The following is a 14,942-nucleotide window of genomic DNA, read 5'->3' as shown; positions in this document are numbered from 1 at the left end:
AAGCCTGGGCTCATCTGGAGATACATAGTTCAGAAGACAACCAGCACTATATTCTAGACATGTGAGTGAGGCCATCTTAGACCACCCAACTTTAGTTAAGCCACCTGATGACTGGAGTCACACAAGTGACCTCAGGTGAGACCAAGAGAAGAACTACTTGGCTAACCCCAGCCCAAATTACTGACTCACAGACTTGTGAGTGCAGGAAATTGTTTAAATCACCAATTGCAGGGGCGTTTGTTACATAGCAATATAACTGAAATAAAATAAGTGAGAGAAAAATAGGGAGATACACCAAGAACTCGATTCTTATCTCCTTTAGAAAGGAGTTTAATGTTTCTTGGTAAAAACATAAATTATTTATATAAACAATACAAATGTTTGTGTTCAAATGTGTCAATGTTAGATATGTGAAAAAAATATTGGTTGAAATCATCATCTTAGATCAAAAGGAAAGTTTAAAACCGAATATAAATAAAACGGAGAAAAAGAATAAACTTTTAAAGATAAATTTATAGGGAGAAGAATAGTACAAACTCATCACTGAAAAGTATAGAGAAAGTAACTGAATCCTACATTTTGGACTTAGGAAAATCTCTTCTTTAAATCTCCAATCCAGTAAGTCACAAAATCGTGCCCTAGTGAGTTTCTCAAAGTCTCTTGTATATTTATCACTTTTAATGTCTTTTAATTTGGATGTTTTAGACCATTTATATTTAATGTAATTGTTGAAATGGTTCCATTTAAAGGTTTCCCTATATAAGATCATGTCATCTGAGAACAGAGATAATTTTACTTCTTCCCTCCTAGTTTAGATGCCTTTTATTTCTTTCTTTTGACTAATTGCTCTGGCTAGGACTTCCAATAATACTATATTGAATAGAAATGATGAAAGCAAGCATCCTTGTCTTATTTCTGATCTTAGAGGAAAAGCTTCCTATCTTTCACCATTGAGTATGATGTGAGCTGTGGGTGTTTCTTATGTGGCCTTTATTATTATTATATGAATGGGAGACAAGACTTGCAAATTATATATATGATAAAGGGTTAATATCCAAAATAATAAAGAACTTGTAAAACTCAACAGCAAAAAATCAATCTGATTAAAAAATGGGCAAGAGATGTGAATAGTCATTTTCCCAAAGAACACATACAGATAGTCAACAAGTACATGAAAAGGTGCTCAACATCACTAATCACATGCAAATCAAAACCACAATGAGATATCACCTCACACCTGTTAGAATGGCTATCATCAAAAAAACAAGAAATAACAAGTGTTGGGGTGGATGTGGAGAAAAGGAAACCCTTGACCTAAGTTTCCAAAACTGAAATGGCTTTAAAAAAAACCCAAAACCTAAGTATTTAAACTCTCAAGTCCTCAAGAGGCTAAAAAGGGGAAAATACAAAGTTTATTAATTAAAACAGTAGCCATTCTCTTTTACTTTGTCCCCCATCTGAACCCTCTTTCAATACAGGGTGTGGAGATGAGAGTGACAGTCCTGAGAGGGAAATGACCTGTTCATCATCTCAATTAAACAATTTAGTGGCACAGATGAATCTATATAGAACCACACACTCTCGATTCCCACCAACCTCTAGGGACAATCCTTCCCCATTCCATTTTTCTCTTGTCCCCCTTTCCATTGGGAGAGGTCTATTCACAGCCTTCAACATTTCAGGCACAATACTTTTGGGGAAAGTTCCTCTTCCTCTCAGAAAAGTCAGTCTTTCAAGAGAAGAAAGGTTTGTTTAGTTTCTGATACCTCTTTTTCCCTAGTATTTCAAATGCTCAAGTTTACAGCAAATAAGATCAGGATGATTACTTTGCTCTTTCCTAAAGGTAACAATTTTGTTCATAAAAGCAACACATGCCACACACAGGACTATCTGTGAACTGTACGGGCAGGAAAAACATCGGGAGATCACATCCATTACCTGAGTAGGACTCTGAAGACTTAAATCTAAACCACAAGTAAACTCTGTATGATGTTCCACTATTTCGAGAAGAGGGTCAGGCTTTGAAAAGTTCCAGAACCTGTGAATATAAACAAAAAGAAATAATTGAAGTGTCAAAACTACCAAAAAACTTATCTAAGAAAGAACAGATATTTAACATAGCAAAGATTTTATCAAAATAGTTTCAACCAATTCATAAATGCAGAGCCCCACTACTGATCTACATTAAATATCTAATAAAGAAGAAAATATACTCCATTCTATTATATTAAACAATGGAATTATTAATCATTCTACCCTTTAAAAGATTATTATATTCCCATTAGTATACCTTGTAGGATGGGAACTTAACAAGTTTTAGTTAATTTTTTTATATTGCACAAGGACATTTGAGATGAAAGACACTAGGCTTTTATAGCAATTTCTAAAAGCATTCAAGGCTGTAAAATAAGGATATTGGAATATATGAACTCTAACATTTTGTGGTTTGAAATACTACTTCATTTCTCAATGACTGACATGAAAAGATCTTAGGTTTAATTTACATTTCAACAGCAATTCAAATTCTTTAAAAAGAATTGGTTCTCTTATGAAAATCTCTATAATTCTTAATCTTTTTTTTTTTTGAGGCACAGCCTTTCTTATAGATTCTATATCAATGTAATTTCTAAAGTAAAGGAAAACTGAACTGTGTTTTCCTGGGCCAATATTAAGTATTCTATTTATCCTCTATAGACTAGGCATGGTAATATTTACCGTAACATATCCAATTTCTAATGGATAGAGAAGAATTTGACCCTATTTTCAATACACAAAATAGTACTTTATTTCTACAGCTTTCTTCGCTCATCATCTTTTTTATCTGACTCTGAACACACCAGGAAAATGGTACATTCAGAATCATAGAGTCATACTCCAACTCAGACTCCCTAATGATGCACAACATGGAACACACCAAAGCGTTAGCAGATCTCTTTGAAAGAGAGTAAATACACAAAACCAACAGTCAGTTTGTTTAACCTGGAGGCATTATTCTCCTAATAAATACAGAGTTGGTCTTATTAAGTTTGCAAAGGACTGTTGCTATGGGTAATCCACTGTGTGGTACCAGAGAAACAATGAACAGACAGCTCATTTTTCAGTTTACTGAAATCTACAAAATATTTAAGGAGAGTGATTTTATTTTTGAAAATTTGCCTGTTCAAACAAATGAGGGAAGAAGCTGCAGTCCTTCTGATAAATCATACTAGTGGTCTCCACTGCTTTTGCGTATTTGTTCCTTTGGGTCTAGAGACAGTGAATTGTACTGCAATCTAATTTTCTAGATCTTGATAATGTTTATATAAGCAAAAGTAAATATGTAATTGTGTAATTTCATTTCTAAAACATGGTTATTCACTGATTTGTAATATTTGAAACAGTAATCAAATGATTTTGTATATATCCACCATGTTCCAAAAAATACTCAAAATGGCTTAAAAATACATATTTAATATGGAAAAAAATGAGTTAAAGGGAAAGAATGGATAGGAGAGTAAATTCAGACCGCAATATTTATAAACAAAATTTTATTCCATGAAGTTGCATATGCTTGACAGGGGAGGACCTCTCAAGATGCTAAGCTTTTCAGTAGCCACGGGAAAAGGGGAGACACAATTGGCCCTGAATTCAGTGTCTACAACCAAATCGCTCTTGGAACGCAGAAGGAAATTCACCCTTGCGAGTTCACGGAGAAGAAACCCTATGCTTATGTAATAAAGAGCATCCTAAACATGTCTTATTGAAACACAGAGATGCTGTTTCATGGGCGGCTACTCCTGAGTCAGTGGCAGCACCCCAAAGAGCAGTTGAGTAGAATCATTCTATGGGAAGGTCAATTTCATCCAGGTATTCAGCCCTCTGACTTCATTTCTGATTTAGATTTTATTTCGGTAGAATGGATAGGCTACATACTCTACATACTCTTTAGACAAACCATAAAAATTGGTTTCCTTCATAACTTTTTAAGGATAACAAAAACCAACAGGGATTCATTTAAACCACCCCGACAAGTTCCTGGGATGCGTGTTTTTGTTATTTTGTTATTTTGAGCCAGTTAAAGGTAAGGCTGCACTAAGGACAAGATGGGCAGACCTTATGAAAATCAGGATGCTTAGCAAGGGCACATGTGTGAAACCATTCAACTTTAGCTTGAAAGTATAATGAGGGAAGTCACACATGCAGGGAGGCTGAGGGCCGATTCAAAATGTCAATCCGGATTTGTTCCAACACATAGCTTAATGTCAGTCATGGCCCCACAGAGTTCCAACCAGAGTCACAGCCATCACAATTTTAACCTGGGAAAACCCATCAAGTACTTATTTGCACTTTGCAAAGAAGTAATCAAATAAAATGCATGCTAAAACTCCAAGGATACTATTTGGTGAAGGGAGGGTTAATCTAGTGAATGACATAAAAGCACTATTGGCTATTATACCATTTCACAGCTCTGATAGAAATCAGAGTGTAATATACAGAGTATGGTGCAAAAATTATGACAGGCTCATTTCCAGTAGAATGGCTGACTAGGTAACTAGATTAACATTCTTACTGAAAACAGCTACAATTGCTAGATAAAATATGAAAACAAACAGCCACCATAAAACTTCGTAAAGGTATCAGTGAGGAGCACTCTGGTAAAAAACAAGTAAAGTCTGAAGCCAAGAGGAGTAAATGGAACAACAAAGCCTGCTTTTGGCCTGAGAAGATCTACCAAATAAGGAGACTCTAAGCTTCCATTTTCTTAACCTCAAGGGGATCAGGAGCCAGTAAAAGAAGAAAAAATTAGTATTTATAATTTAAAAATAATTTGCAGTAAACTAAAATATCTTATCAAAAAACCAAGTTAAATAAGTAAATTGCACAAGGTAAACTGTTCAGAAAACCAAAAGCTAAGTAATGTGTCTATAATTTATTTTTTAATCGCTATTAGCTTTTCTAATAACAAAAGGAATGTATGTATTTCTTTCCTCATTTCAACTCTTTACTGGCAACCATTGTTAACAATTTGATGTGTACAGTTCCAGATTTTCCTATGTGTCTCCATTAGAGTCCCACCAGGAAGTGGTGAGTTGTAAGGAGGAAGCGACAGGGAGAAAGTGAGCGGTTCACCAGGTTTTCTCACATTTGCCATTAAGGGAACGGACAAGGTCTCTCCTTGAAATCTTCTTCTGGACTCAAGGGTCCTCTAAGTTCTGAGGGTCTTCGTGTACCTACTATACAAGTAACGTGAGCTCCTTTTAATTGGGAGAAGTCAGGCTACATATATCATTAAGTGGTCAAATAAGGCACATTATTTTTTAAGTGAAATGGTTTTTTGGTCCAGCATATATACTACTTGGTGCCTTTTTGTCTCTTTGCTGATGAAATCACTGACTATTTAAGCTCTCTCATGGGAAGTAAATATACTGGACAGGCTTCCACTGATTAAAAATATTGCAGACCTGTAGGAACATTTTTCATTTAAATTGGAGATGGAGAGAGAGAAAACTTCATCATAGTACAATGTCTTGTGTGCGTTTTTTTTTCTTTCTTTCTTTCTGACTCCACAATTCTTTAACAAAATAAAGATATAGCAGTGTGTTAAACATCAAAACTATTTCAAAAATTAAGCTGAAATTACTTTTTCCTTTACTAAAATGTAATTTGAAATCTCTCTACTAGCACTTTTAAAATTTAGCCAACACAGGAATTCAGTAGAAGATTTAAAATATTTTTCAAAGGTCTTCCTTTTCCTTTTCTGTTCTCAGCTTAAGAGTTAGTAATTCTTTGAGTCTTTCCTAACTACAACAAGGAGATGGGGAACGTTTTGGCTGTTTTAAAATTCCTTACATGTACATGAATTTTAGTAGTTTCTAAAAGTTTAAGCAAATTGCACCTTATTATTCCCTCTCTTTGCATTGCTTTGGTGTAGATAAGTCAAACATGTCACGACACCTTCTTTCCTCCTCATTTCATTCCTCATTCATTCAATAATTTTATTTTTTTTACTTTTTATTTTTTAGCTGAGCCATCCTGCCACCTGTTGGCAGCTCAGCGGCAGCTCAGCTCGGGCCGTGAATCAAACCGGGGACCCTGTTGCTCAGAGCTCAAACTCTTGAGCGAGCTCTTAACCAACTGAGCCACTCGGCCGGCCCTTCATTCAATAATGTATGAGTCCTAGTATGTGCCAGGTATTGTGCTAAGCCCCTGAAGCAAAACAGACATGTCCTCCGCTCTCTTGGAGCTCCTAGTTTAGTGGGATGGGCTGACATTTTTTTAAAAAACCCCCACAAAACCCAAATGTCACTGCAGTTGACAAGTACCTCAAAAGAGAACACAGGATGATGTAAGAATGATGTCCTGAGTGAGTGACACGGAGCTGAGGGGAGGTTGAGGTGTCAGCCAGGTAGGGGGCCAAGGCATCAGCTTGCCCGTGTCCGTGAGGAGCCTGATGCTGTGTGACTGACAGGGCCCATGAGACGGGGGCAGGGAAAGGGGAAGAGTGTCACACAAGACAAGCAGGGCCAGATCACACAGGTCTTGGAGGAGAAGAAGCTCAAAGAAATCAAGCAGTCCCTGGCGACACAGCTAATAAATGGCAGCCCTAGAGCACAGACTCTACTGGCATCATGTCCAGTACTTTTTCTACTGAAAGATGTGGCCATTCACTTTCTCTCTAGGCCTGGGCCATGCCAGTGAATCTGGAATGTAGGTGGGCAGGATCAAGAATTCTTTAGGTAGTTTTGATTAACAACCTGAAAGTTCAAATGGACCTGGACCAAGTCAGGCCTCCACCCCACTCCTCAACTTACATCGACAATTCCATAAGCCAAAGCCCATGCCAAGGCTCCTTTAGTCTGCCAACTTACATTCAAAACCAGTTCCCTAAGGAAATTACGAATTAGAATACATCTGCACTCCCATGGCAAGGAGTCAGAAATTTTCTTTTCTCTTCTAATATATTTTTTTATATGCACCACTACTGCATTCTGTCATCTCCCTTGCTGTCTCCTCCTAACTTAGGTATCACTCAGCTGATCAGCTATTTTTGTAACCTCCCAGGTTCCTGTTCTTTTAAAGTGAATCCCCCCCGAGTAGAACAAAACTTTCATTCATTAACTCAACAATATTTATTGAGTGCTAATGTTCATTTATTTGCATAATTGGGTTGGAGAGTTATTTTTTGCTGTTGTTTTGTTTTGGGAACTGGCAATAACAAAAATTAAATTTAAAATGGAAAAACACTAATTGCATACTAAATGAACAATATAAGATTAATTTTGAAAAATTACTGAACAATTTTCAAAGATGGCTTTTGAAACACTCAATCGCAAATATCAGAAACCATGCAATATTTACAAACTTTCAAGGTTAAATATGATAAAATTCTAGAGTTACGCTTCTCTACCAACATGAATTATTTATAATATTTCAATTAAAACTTTAATTAGACCTGTATTTTAGAGGGGCTGACTCCACTTCATCAGAATGAACAAAGTACAGGAACCACATCCCACAAAGCCTAGAGAGAGTACTTTGACAAATTAAAGAAAACCATTAGCTGATGGAAGGGTTGTTCTGGGAGTATTTATGGCTGCAATCCACAGGGATGCAGGATGACTTTCTGAAAAGTGCCACATCCCAACAAAAATAGATAAAGAAAAAAAAAAGAAAAACTCCCATAGAGTTTGTTTATTGCTTACTGGCACAAAATGAAGAACTATGAAATAATTTTACAATAAAGTTTCAGATAAGTATCTGACTAGAAAACAAAATGGTAAGAACTCTACTCATGAAACAGTATGACTATCTCAAGGATAACAGCAGTCTATGTGTATCTGAACTGTAGCTGGCACCAAAATGTGGATACCTAGAGCGAAAGACCACTTCACAGAAGTGCGGATGATACCAGGATCAGAGGAGGCTGCAGCAGAGCTGAGCCCCACACCCAAATGTTGAGGAACGTGAAACTTGCATCAGCCGCCTGCCTGTGCTTTGGTTATTGACTAGCTATGTCCCCATGAAATACCTAATGTCCTCATCTCTGCAGCGGAGCACTGACGAATAAACCCACTCGGGTTGTCAGGCTGTGGGGTGTCTGCACAGCTTACAAGGAGCTCCTCTATGAACAGTTCTCTCCTCACTGGAGGACAGATACAGTGATGGGGGTGCAGGGGAGGAGTGGGTAGACACTGACAAAGGTGGAGAAAGAAAAAGAGACACGGAGCAGACTAAATCATTCTGTTTACTTTTCTGGGGACTGGACATCAAAGCTTGGGGAGCAAAAAAAAAAAAAAGAAAAGAAAAAGTCAGTCTGCAGAAAGAGGAGGAAGGCGGGCCAGGCCCTTAAGAGGAAGCAGTTTCAGCACCTTCCTTAAGCCCTGCTGCACTCCGCCCTGGGGCTCTGAGGGACCCGATGTCCTGAAAAACAGCCCCCTTTTTTTATTTAAGCTAGCTCAAGATAGTTTGCTTCCCATACGAGTGGGAAGCAAACGTGCTCTGAAAGATATAGTGGAGAAAGATGGACTCTGCTGAATTTTAAGATGAAAATAGATGAATAATTATTGTTGTTTTATTCTCTGTATGGTTCATTCCATTCCGTCATATCTCTAAGAATTCAGTATTAGAATATTTATTTAGTGTTGCCACATTCTAGGCTGGGGTTTCAGGACAGACCAAAAGGGAGAATTATTTCTCCCTGAGTTCTTAAGGGGAAGAGTAAACTAAGAACTGACAGATACTACCCAGTTGATTTAAATAAACAGGCTTCCTATGCTGCAAATAGTTAACAGAGGGAAACACTGAATTTCTGCTCAATTATCTTCTTAAAAACTGTAATTGCACAGATTCGAGGCCACTAATTCTACAAGGCTTATAACCAAGAACATCATCTTCCTGCCTCACCTCCTCAATCTTTAACCTCAGGGCAATCACTTTAAATTCTTTTAGCTGTTTCTTCTGATTTTTTTTTCTCTCTATTTTTAAATAATATGTTCAGAGAATTCACTGATTACTTTCATTTTCAGATATTATCTTCTGACTTCTTATTATACACTAGAAAATATATACAACAAAATCCACACCGATGCCTTATTGAAACTGCACAACAGATTTTTTAAAAAATTATAATGCAAATTAACTGACAAACTCCATAAATTTTCTGTTGGAACTAATCAGCACAATTCCAAGTTCAAAGCAGTGACTTATGCTGCATTAACCATAGGATTAACATTCCTCACTCCTTTTAGGTCTATTTCTTCATGTGCTTGCATTAGGTTTGAATTAGACATGGGTTTGCTTTGATTCTAAAAGAAAACTGTTGGTACTAAATAATTCTGAAAATGTTCTGCAATTATAAATCAAGGTACTTAAAATCAAAAGTCTTACAAGTTTCTTTCAATTAATGTATGTTGTTTCATTTGACAGGAAATTATCTTCATTTTTCACCTGGCATTTAACTTGCAAAATTACACTTCACTTCATCAAAAGATCTTTCCAGTATGACAACAATTACAACAAGAATTTTCTCATTTACACAAGTCAAATGAAAAAACTCTTTGGGCACACACACAAAAAAAACCAACGTATCAACAAACTCAGGAGTTACTGCTCACATATAGAAATATCTTAGCCATTAGGTATAAGGATCTCAAAGAGATTTATCAGTAAACCATGTTACAATTAGTTGTAGAAAAAAATAACAACATTTGTACCTTTAGTTAACAATAAAGATATCAATACAATGGTTCTAAATGTGTTAAATAGTAAAATTTTGCAATCTAGTCAGTACTGACTTAAACAATAGAACAGCAAATTTTCTCCCTGAAAAATACCATTTTCTTATCCCAAAAGGAGTTTCCACTTTAAATTCAGTTTTTATTAATGACTATTTTAAACATAAAGTGAAAACCATATTAAAATATAATTGTTTGCAGGCTTTTACAGTCAGAGTAACCAATATAAAAATCATAATTCTTCATATAATTTAAATTCACTTACATTTACAAACAAATTTATTTAGAATACCCATGTCCAGGAGCTAGGGACAAAACAATGAAACAGACAAGTCCTACCCTATAATCAGGCAATGAGCTTTATCGACACAAATACATTCAGTACTAAAATATCCTCTTAAGAATTAAACCAATACGTGAATGGAGATATTCTCATTCTTAAAAAGAAAACTAAAGACGACTACATTAAGTTGCTGTCCTGTATCAGTGGTGAAGTTTGGTGAACCTTTGCCACAAAGCAAAAAAAAAATGTGATAGAGTTACAAAGACATTTATATCTAAGCTATCTGAAAGGCACAGAACATTAAACCTCTCTTTGATCATTTAAACAATTCAATCGTAGTTCCTGCAAATGTTAACAATTAGTATCATATCATTAGCCACATAATTACTTGTGATTTGATGAACAAATGTAAAGAACTTAAAACAACTATCTTAAAAGATGAAGTAAAATGATCATTTGAAGCTGCATACGAACTCACATTCAGCCACATTTCCTATCTATTTACTTTTACTGACCTTTTTTGTGGGTAAGGGGGACTAGGTAAAGTTGAAATGAAAGGTTTGAGAGACAGAGTACATATTCAGCTATACTATCTGTTTACTTTGTCTGACCTTTTTTTAAGGGGAGGGGAAGAAACAGAAGTATCTGCCCATGGAAATCTCTGTGCTAATAAATATTAGGATCAAAAAAGTCCATCAAGCAAAGTTAAGATACTTACTATATAAAAAGGCAAATCCCATGAGAGTAAACATGACTAAGATAAAAGGTATTTCCGTATCTGCTGCTTTGTTAAGATTCTATGCTTACTACAATCCAATTAAAGACCATTTTCCCACTTATGCGATATAATAAAGCTATTTATTTTATAATTAAACAATATATTAAATATCACAATTAGAAGGTATTAGTAAGAAACGTTTTCAGTGTCATATTTTACAGAGCAAATACAACTTACTTTTTTCTCAAATGTTTTTATTTAAAAAATTACCAACCCACAGAAAAATTCAAAGAATGCTATAATGAACACCTATATACTCTTTATCTACATCAATTGTCAAAACTTTGCCACATCTTTCTATCTTTACACATACACGTATAAAATTTTTTGCTGAACCATTTAAAAATAAATTGTAGACATCATCAAGACATATATTTATAGTAATATGGTACTCAGTACAGAGTTTTAGGTACATATATGTGAATGAAAAAAAGGAAGAAACTAAAACATACTGAGTGCTTGAAATGGGCTAGGCACCATGTGAACTGCCTTGCATATACTGATATTTTGATCTCCTAACACTATGTTTTATGGCTGAGGAAACCTCAGCTCAGGGAGGTTAAGTGACTTCGTAAGAGACTAATATAACAATAGCTAGTAATCATATCCAAGATTTTAAACTGCATCTCTTTTTCTATTACATTGTGCTGCCTTCCTAAGAAATAATTTTTAACAGATAGAGAATATATAATAATTCAGAGGAAAATGTAGATTGAAGTAGAAGTGGTCACATGGTTATGGATTTGAATAAAGCGACCCACACATATATTCAACTTCGTGTAGCAGCCCCACTGTCTGGTTCACGCTGCACCATGTTCACAAGGTATGCCTCCCCCACCTCACCTTGACAGTGCAGAAAAGAATTCCCATTCACAACGCTCAAGTAGCTTTAAGCAACATGATTATCCTATTAAAGTTACGCTAGGTAAGGCGTCATGATGACCTTCACTCTCCCTGTGGTACTTACATTTTAAATTAGGAAACATGATCACTATTAATATTCCCATTTAAAATATCTGCTATTTCTTTGAGCGCTTATTATATGCCAAGAGCATTTACAGACACTTTCAATGAATCCTCTGAACATACCCCAAAAAACAGGTATCATTTCCTGTATTTCACAGCTAGTGGAGGAGTCAGTCTTTCACCTCAAATCTGACTAACTCAAAGGTCCATATACTCACCCCACCACACAATGGATTTCTAAACCATGGAACTTGCCTGTCTCCACAGAGCAAGGCATGGAGGGACAGGGCTGATTCTAGATAACCTCCTACCCCATGTTATACTTCTCTCTCGCCTCCTTATTAAATTATGATTTATAAGTAGAGATTTAGAAAAAGCTATTTTATTGTATTTTGCACTTATTCATTTTGAATGAAACAGTTACCAAGTCCTGATCCTAGATCTACTTTAATCTCCCCCAATAAAATCTTAAAGTTACATAATTTTGAAGTTATATTATACTTTTCAGGAATATAGTCCACGTGTGATGTTGGACTCAAAGTATTTTAATAACAGTAATATAGTTCACTTAATGACAGAGCATCAGATATGTATTTACTATAGCAACATTGCACATATTTAGCAATCTGACTTTTGGGAGGAACGATAACCTAAAATGGAGAACCAAAAAATGCAAAGTGTGTATATGGGATAAACGGCTGCTTTTAAGTCTATAAATTTTGATAAATGAGCAGATTAAAAATTATATACACAAAAAAACAGAATAACGTAACAGCTAGAAGTGAAAAAGCATAGGGAAAACACATAAAAAGTGAAAGACAAAACTATATAAAGTTAAGCTTTCTGGGGGCCACAATTCCTTGGGACAACTCCACACCACACAGAACAGGTCAATAACAGACACAGTGCCAGCCGTGGTCAGAAGAGGTTAGAATTTCATTAAGGAAGACTCAAGGCTGTGTTCATAAATTACACCTCAATTAAAGAAGATAAAAAAATCTGTGATAAGGACACATGAAATCCTACCCATCAGTAATCTACTTAAAATTCCAGTTATATCTTTCCAAACATTTTTCAATAAAAATGTGTTTGTGTGTATATATGTACATGTATGTAAATGTATACACATACACATATACACATGTATATGTATATGTATATGTATATATATTAAAATTCCAAAAGGTTTGAAAAATCAGTAATTATTAAGATAAAATGTATTAAGATAAAACAAACTTTCATGCATCCATTATTGTCAAGACTCACTTATGTGGAAAACTTCAATGCTGAAATGAGTATAGAGATTAGAGGCAATACTGTATTTTGGCAATTTAGCCCCTATGGAGAACATGTTTACATAATAGGGGATAGTTATACAGATTTAGAAACACATAAGTACGTGGGCTTACGAGAAGTTTCCACGTACGGTGCAACATAAACACACTTGGAAAAGGAAGATCTACATCAAGTCTAGCTCTATGACGTGCCAGCTGTGGGATATCCGCCAGCCCTTCCACCTCTCTTAGTCATCTGTTTTCTGCATAAAATGAGCACCGCCCCACAATAGTGTTGTGTGGATTAAAGGAAATATTTTATGTGAAGATACTTTGTAAACGAGACACAGCTAATCAAAAATAAAAAGTTATATATAAGAACAGATACTGATGAGGAAGAATTTTATGCATAATGAAGACCTGTCTCCTCGTAGACCTTCTCCCAGTCAGTGTTCCTACTGCCTGAAATCCAATTCAATAGGGACACTATTGGAGGAAAAGAGCCAAGTGCTAACTGCAGGGGTTGTTATGGGCCATTGTAGGATTTCATGCCTGGTTCCTGACCTTAAACGCCAGTAGTGTCCCCCACCATTGCCACAAAACCAAATATGCCCCACTAAGAATTACTGCATTAGGGAAACATATGCATTAAGCCTCAGGTCCTTTTGCCTCCATATAAATAAATGGATGAGAATGTTCTTCTGAGAGCTCATAGAGACAATATGAAAGTTCTAGCTCCTAATATGCAGTGAAGGGGAGAAAGCCACTGAAAGGAGAGGAGGTAGAGAATGCTTAAGGCAAGTTTATCTGGTGTATACCTTTCTGGACATTTTTCAATGAAAATGCATACGTATGCACATATTATAATTACAGAAGCTTTTAAAAATCAGTAATTAAGATAGCAATCATCTCAGTGTGGAGCCAGCCCCAGGGGAGCGCTGGAGCCAGCTCACTCTGACTTGTGAGAGCTGACTGTGCACATCCCTTCCCGACCAGATGTTTACTGACATCATATGATTCTGGGAGCTTGATATTGGCCATGGTGGGCGTATTTACACCACTGAACTCATATCTCATACACTACATATCAGGTTCCCCCCACCCGCCTAGAGAGCCAGTTGTTAAACATTTATCAGCACACCACCGGTCAGTCCTCGTTGCCTTTTATGTTGAATAATATTGGGTTGTCGTAAAAGTCATAATGTATTTTTTCCATGTTTTTCGTTGCAAAAATGCGTCATGACTTTTCTGACAACCCATTGTTAATAAACTTGAATGGTGTCATTATCAGGTCTTATGAGCAAGAGACACACTCATAAAAATACTGTTACTTTATGTTTAGATTTTTGGAACTCAGAATTAGAACTATGAATTTCAAAGTTATGTACTGGAGAACATGTTGATAAATAGATTCACACAGTCACCAACAACTGAACTCCAAGGAGGCTGGGGACAACAAAAGGCCTGGTTGGGGCTGCCTGCTTTTGTTGCCAAAAAATAAAAACTATTACCTCACCCTTGAAGACTAGAGCTGAAATGGGGCTTAGCCTCAAAGAGACGGTCTCTTGTCACCATTCATTCAGGCAGTACAAATAATGACAATAGCAGCAAACACTTCCTTACATGGCACTATATGCCAACATTTGTGTATATCAATTCATCTAATCCTGACAACAATTCTATGTGGTCGGTACTATTATTATCTCTATTTTACAGATGAGGACATTGAGCCATACAGTTTTAAAATAGCTTGTTCAAGTTTGTACAGCTAAAAGGCAGTCTGGCTCCATATCTGTAGTCCTAACTCCTATATTACCCGGCCATGCACCAATCCACAACCAGTCCACTGTCCACGTAGCTTCCACTACCCCACATCTATATTTAACTACATGTCTCCCACTGAGCCAACACACTGACATGCTCAGGGC

At 36.2% G+C, this 14,942-nt stretch overlaps 1 protein-coding gene across 2 annotated transcripts in view; it reads right to left on the bottom strand.

Moving 5' to 3' along the window:
• Positions 1-14,942, bottom strand: part of PEX7 (peroxisomal biogenesis factor 7) — a 68,227-nt gene that overhangs the window by 14,330 nt on the left and 38,955 nt on the right. For both annotated transcript variants that reach the window (XM_019648140.1, XM_019648141.1), the window contains exon 9: positions 1,939-2,038. In XM_019648140.1, coding sequence (XP_019503685.1) covers positions 1,939-2,038 — 100 coding nt within the window. The remainder of the gene's footprint in view (positions 1-1,938; positions 2,039-14,942) is intronic.

Source organism: Hipposideros armiger, unplaced genomic scaffold (assembly GCF_001890085.2).
Source record: "Hipposideros armiger isolate ML-2016 unplaced genomic scaffold, ASM189008v1 scaffold_120, whole genome shotgun sequence".
NCBI classification, from domain to species: Eukaryota; Metazoa; Chordata; class Mammalia; order Chiroptera; family Hipposideridae; genus Hipposideros; species Hipposideros armiger.
The sequence above is the reverse complement of the archived record's forward strand: the minus strand, read 5'-3'. Positions and strand labels throughout refer to the sequence as shown.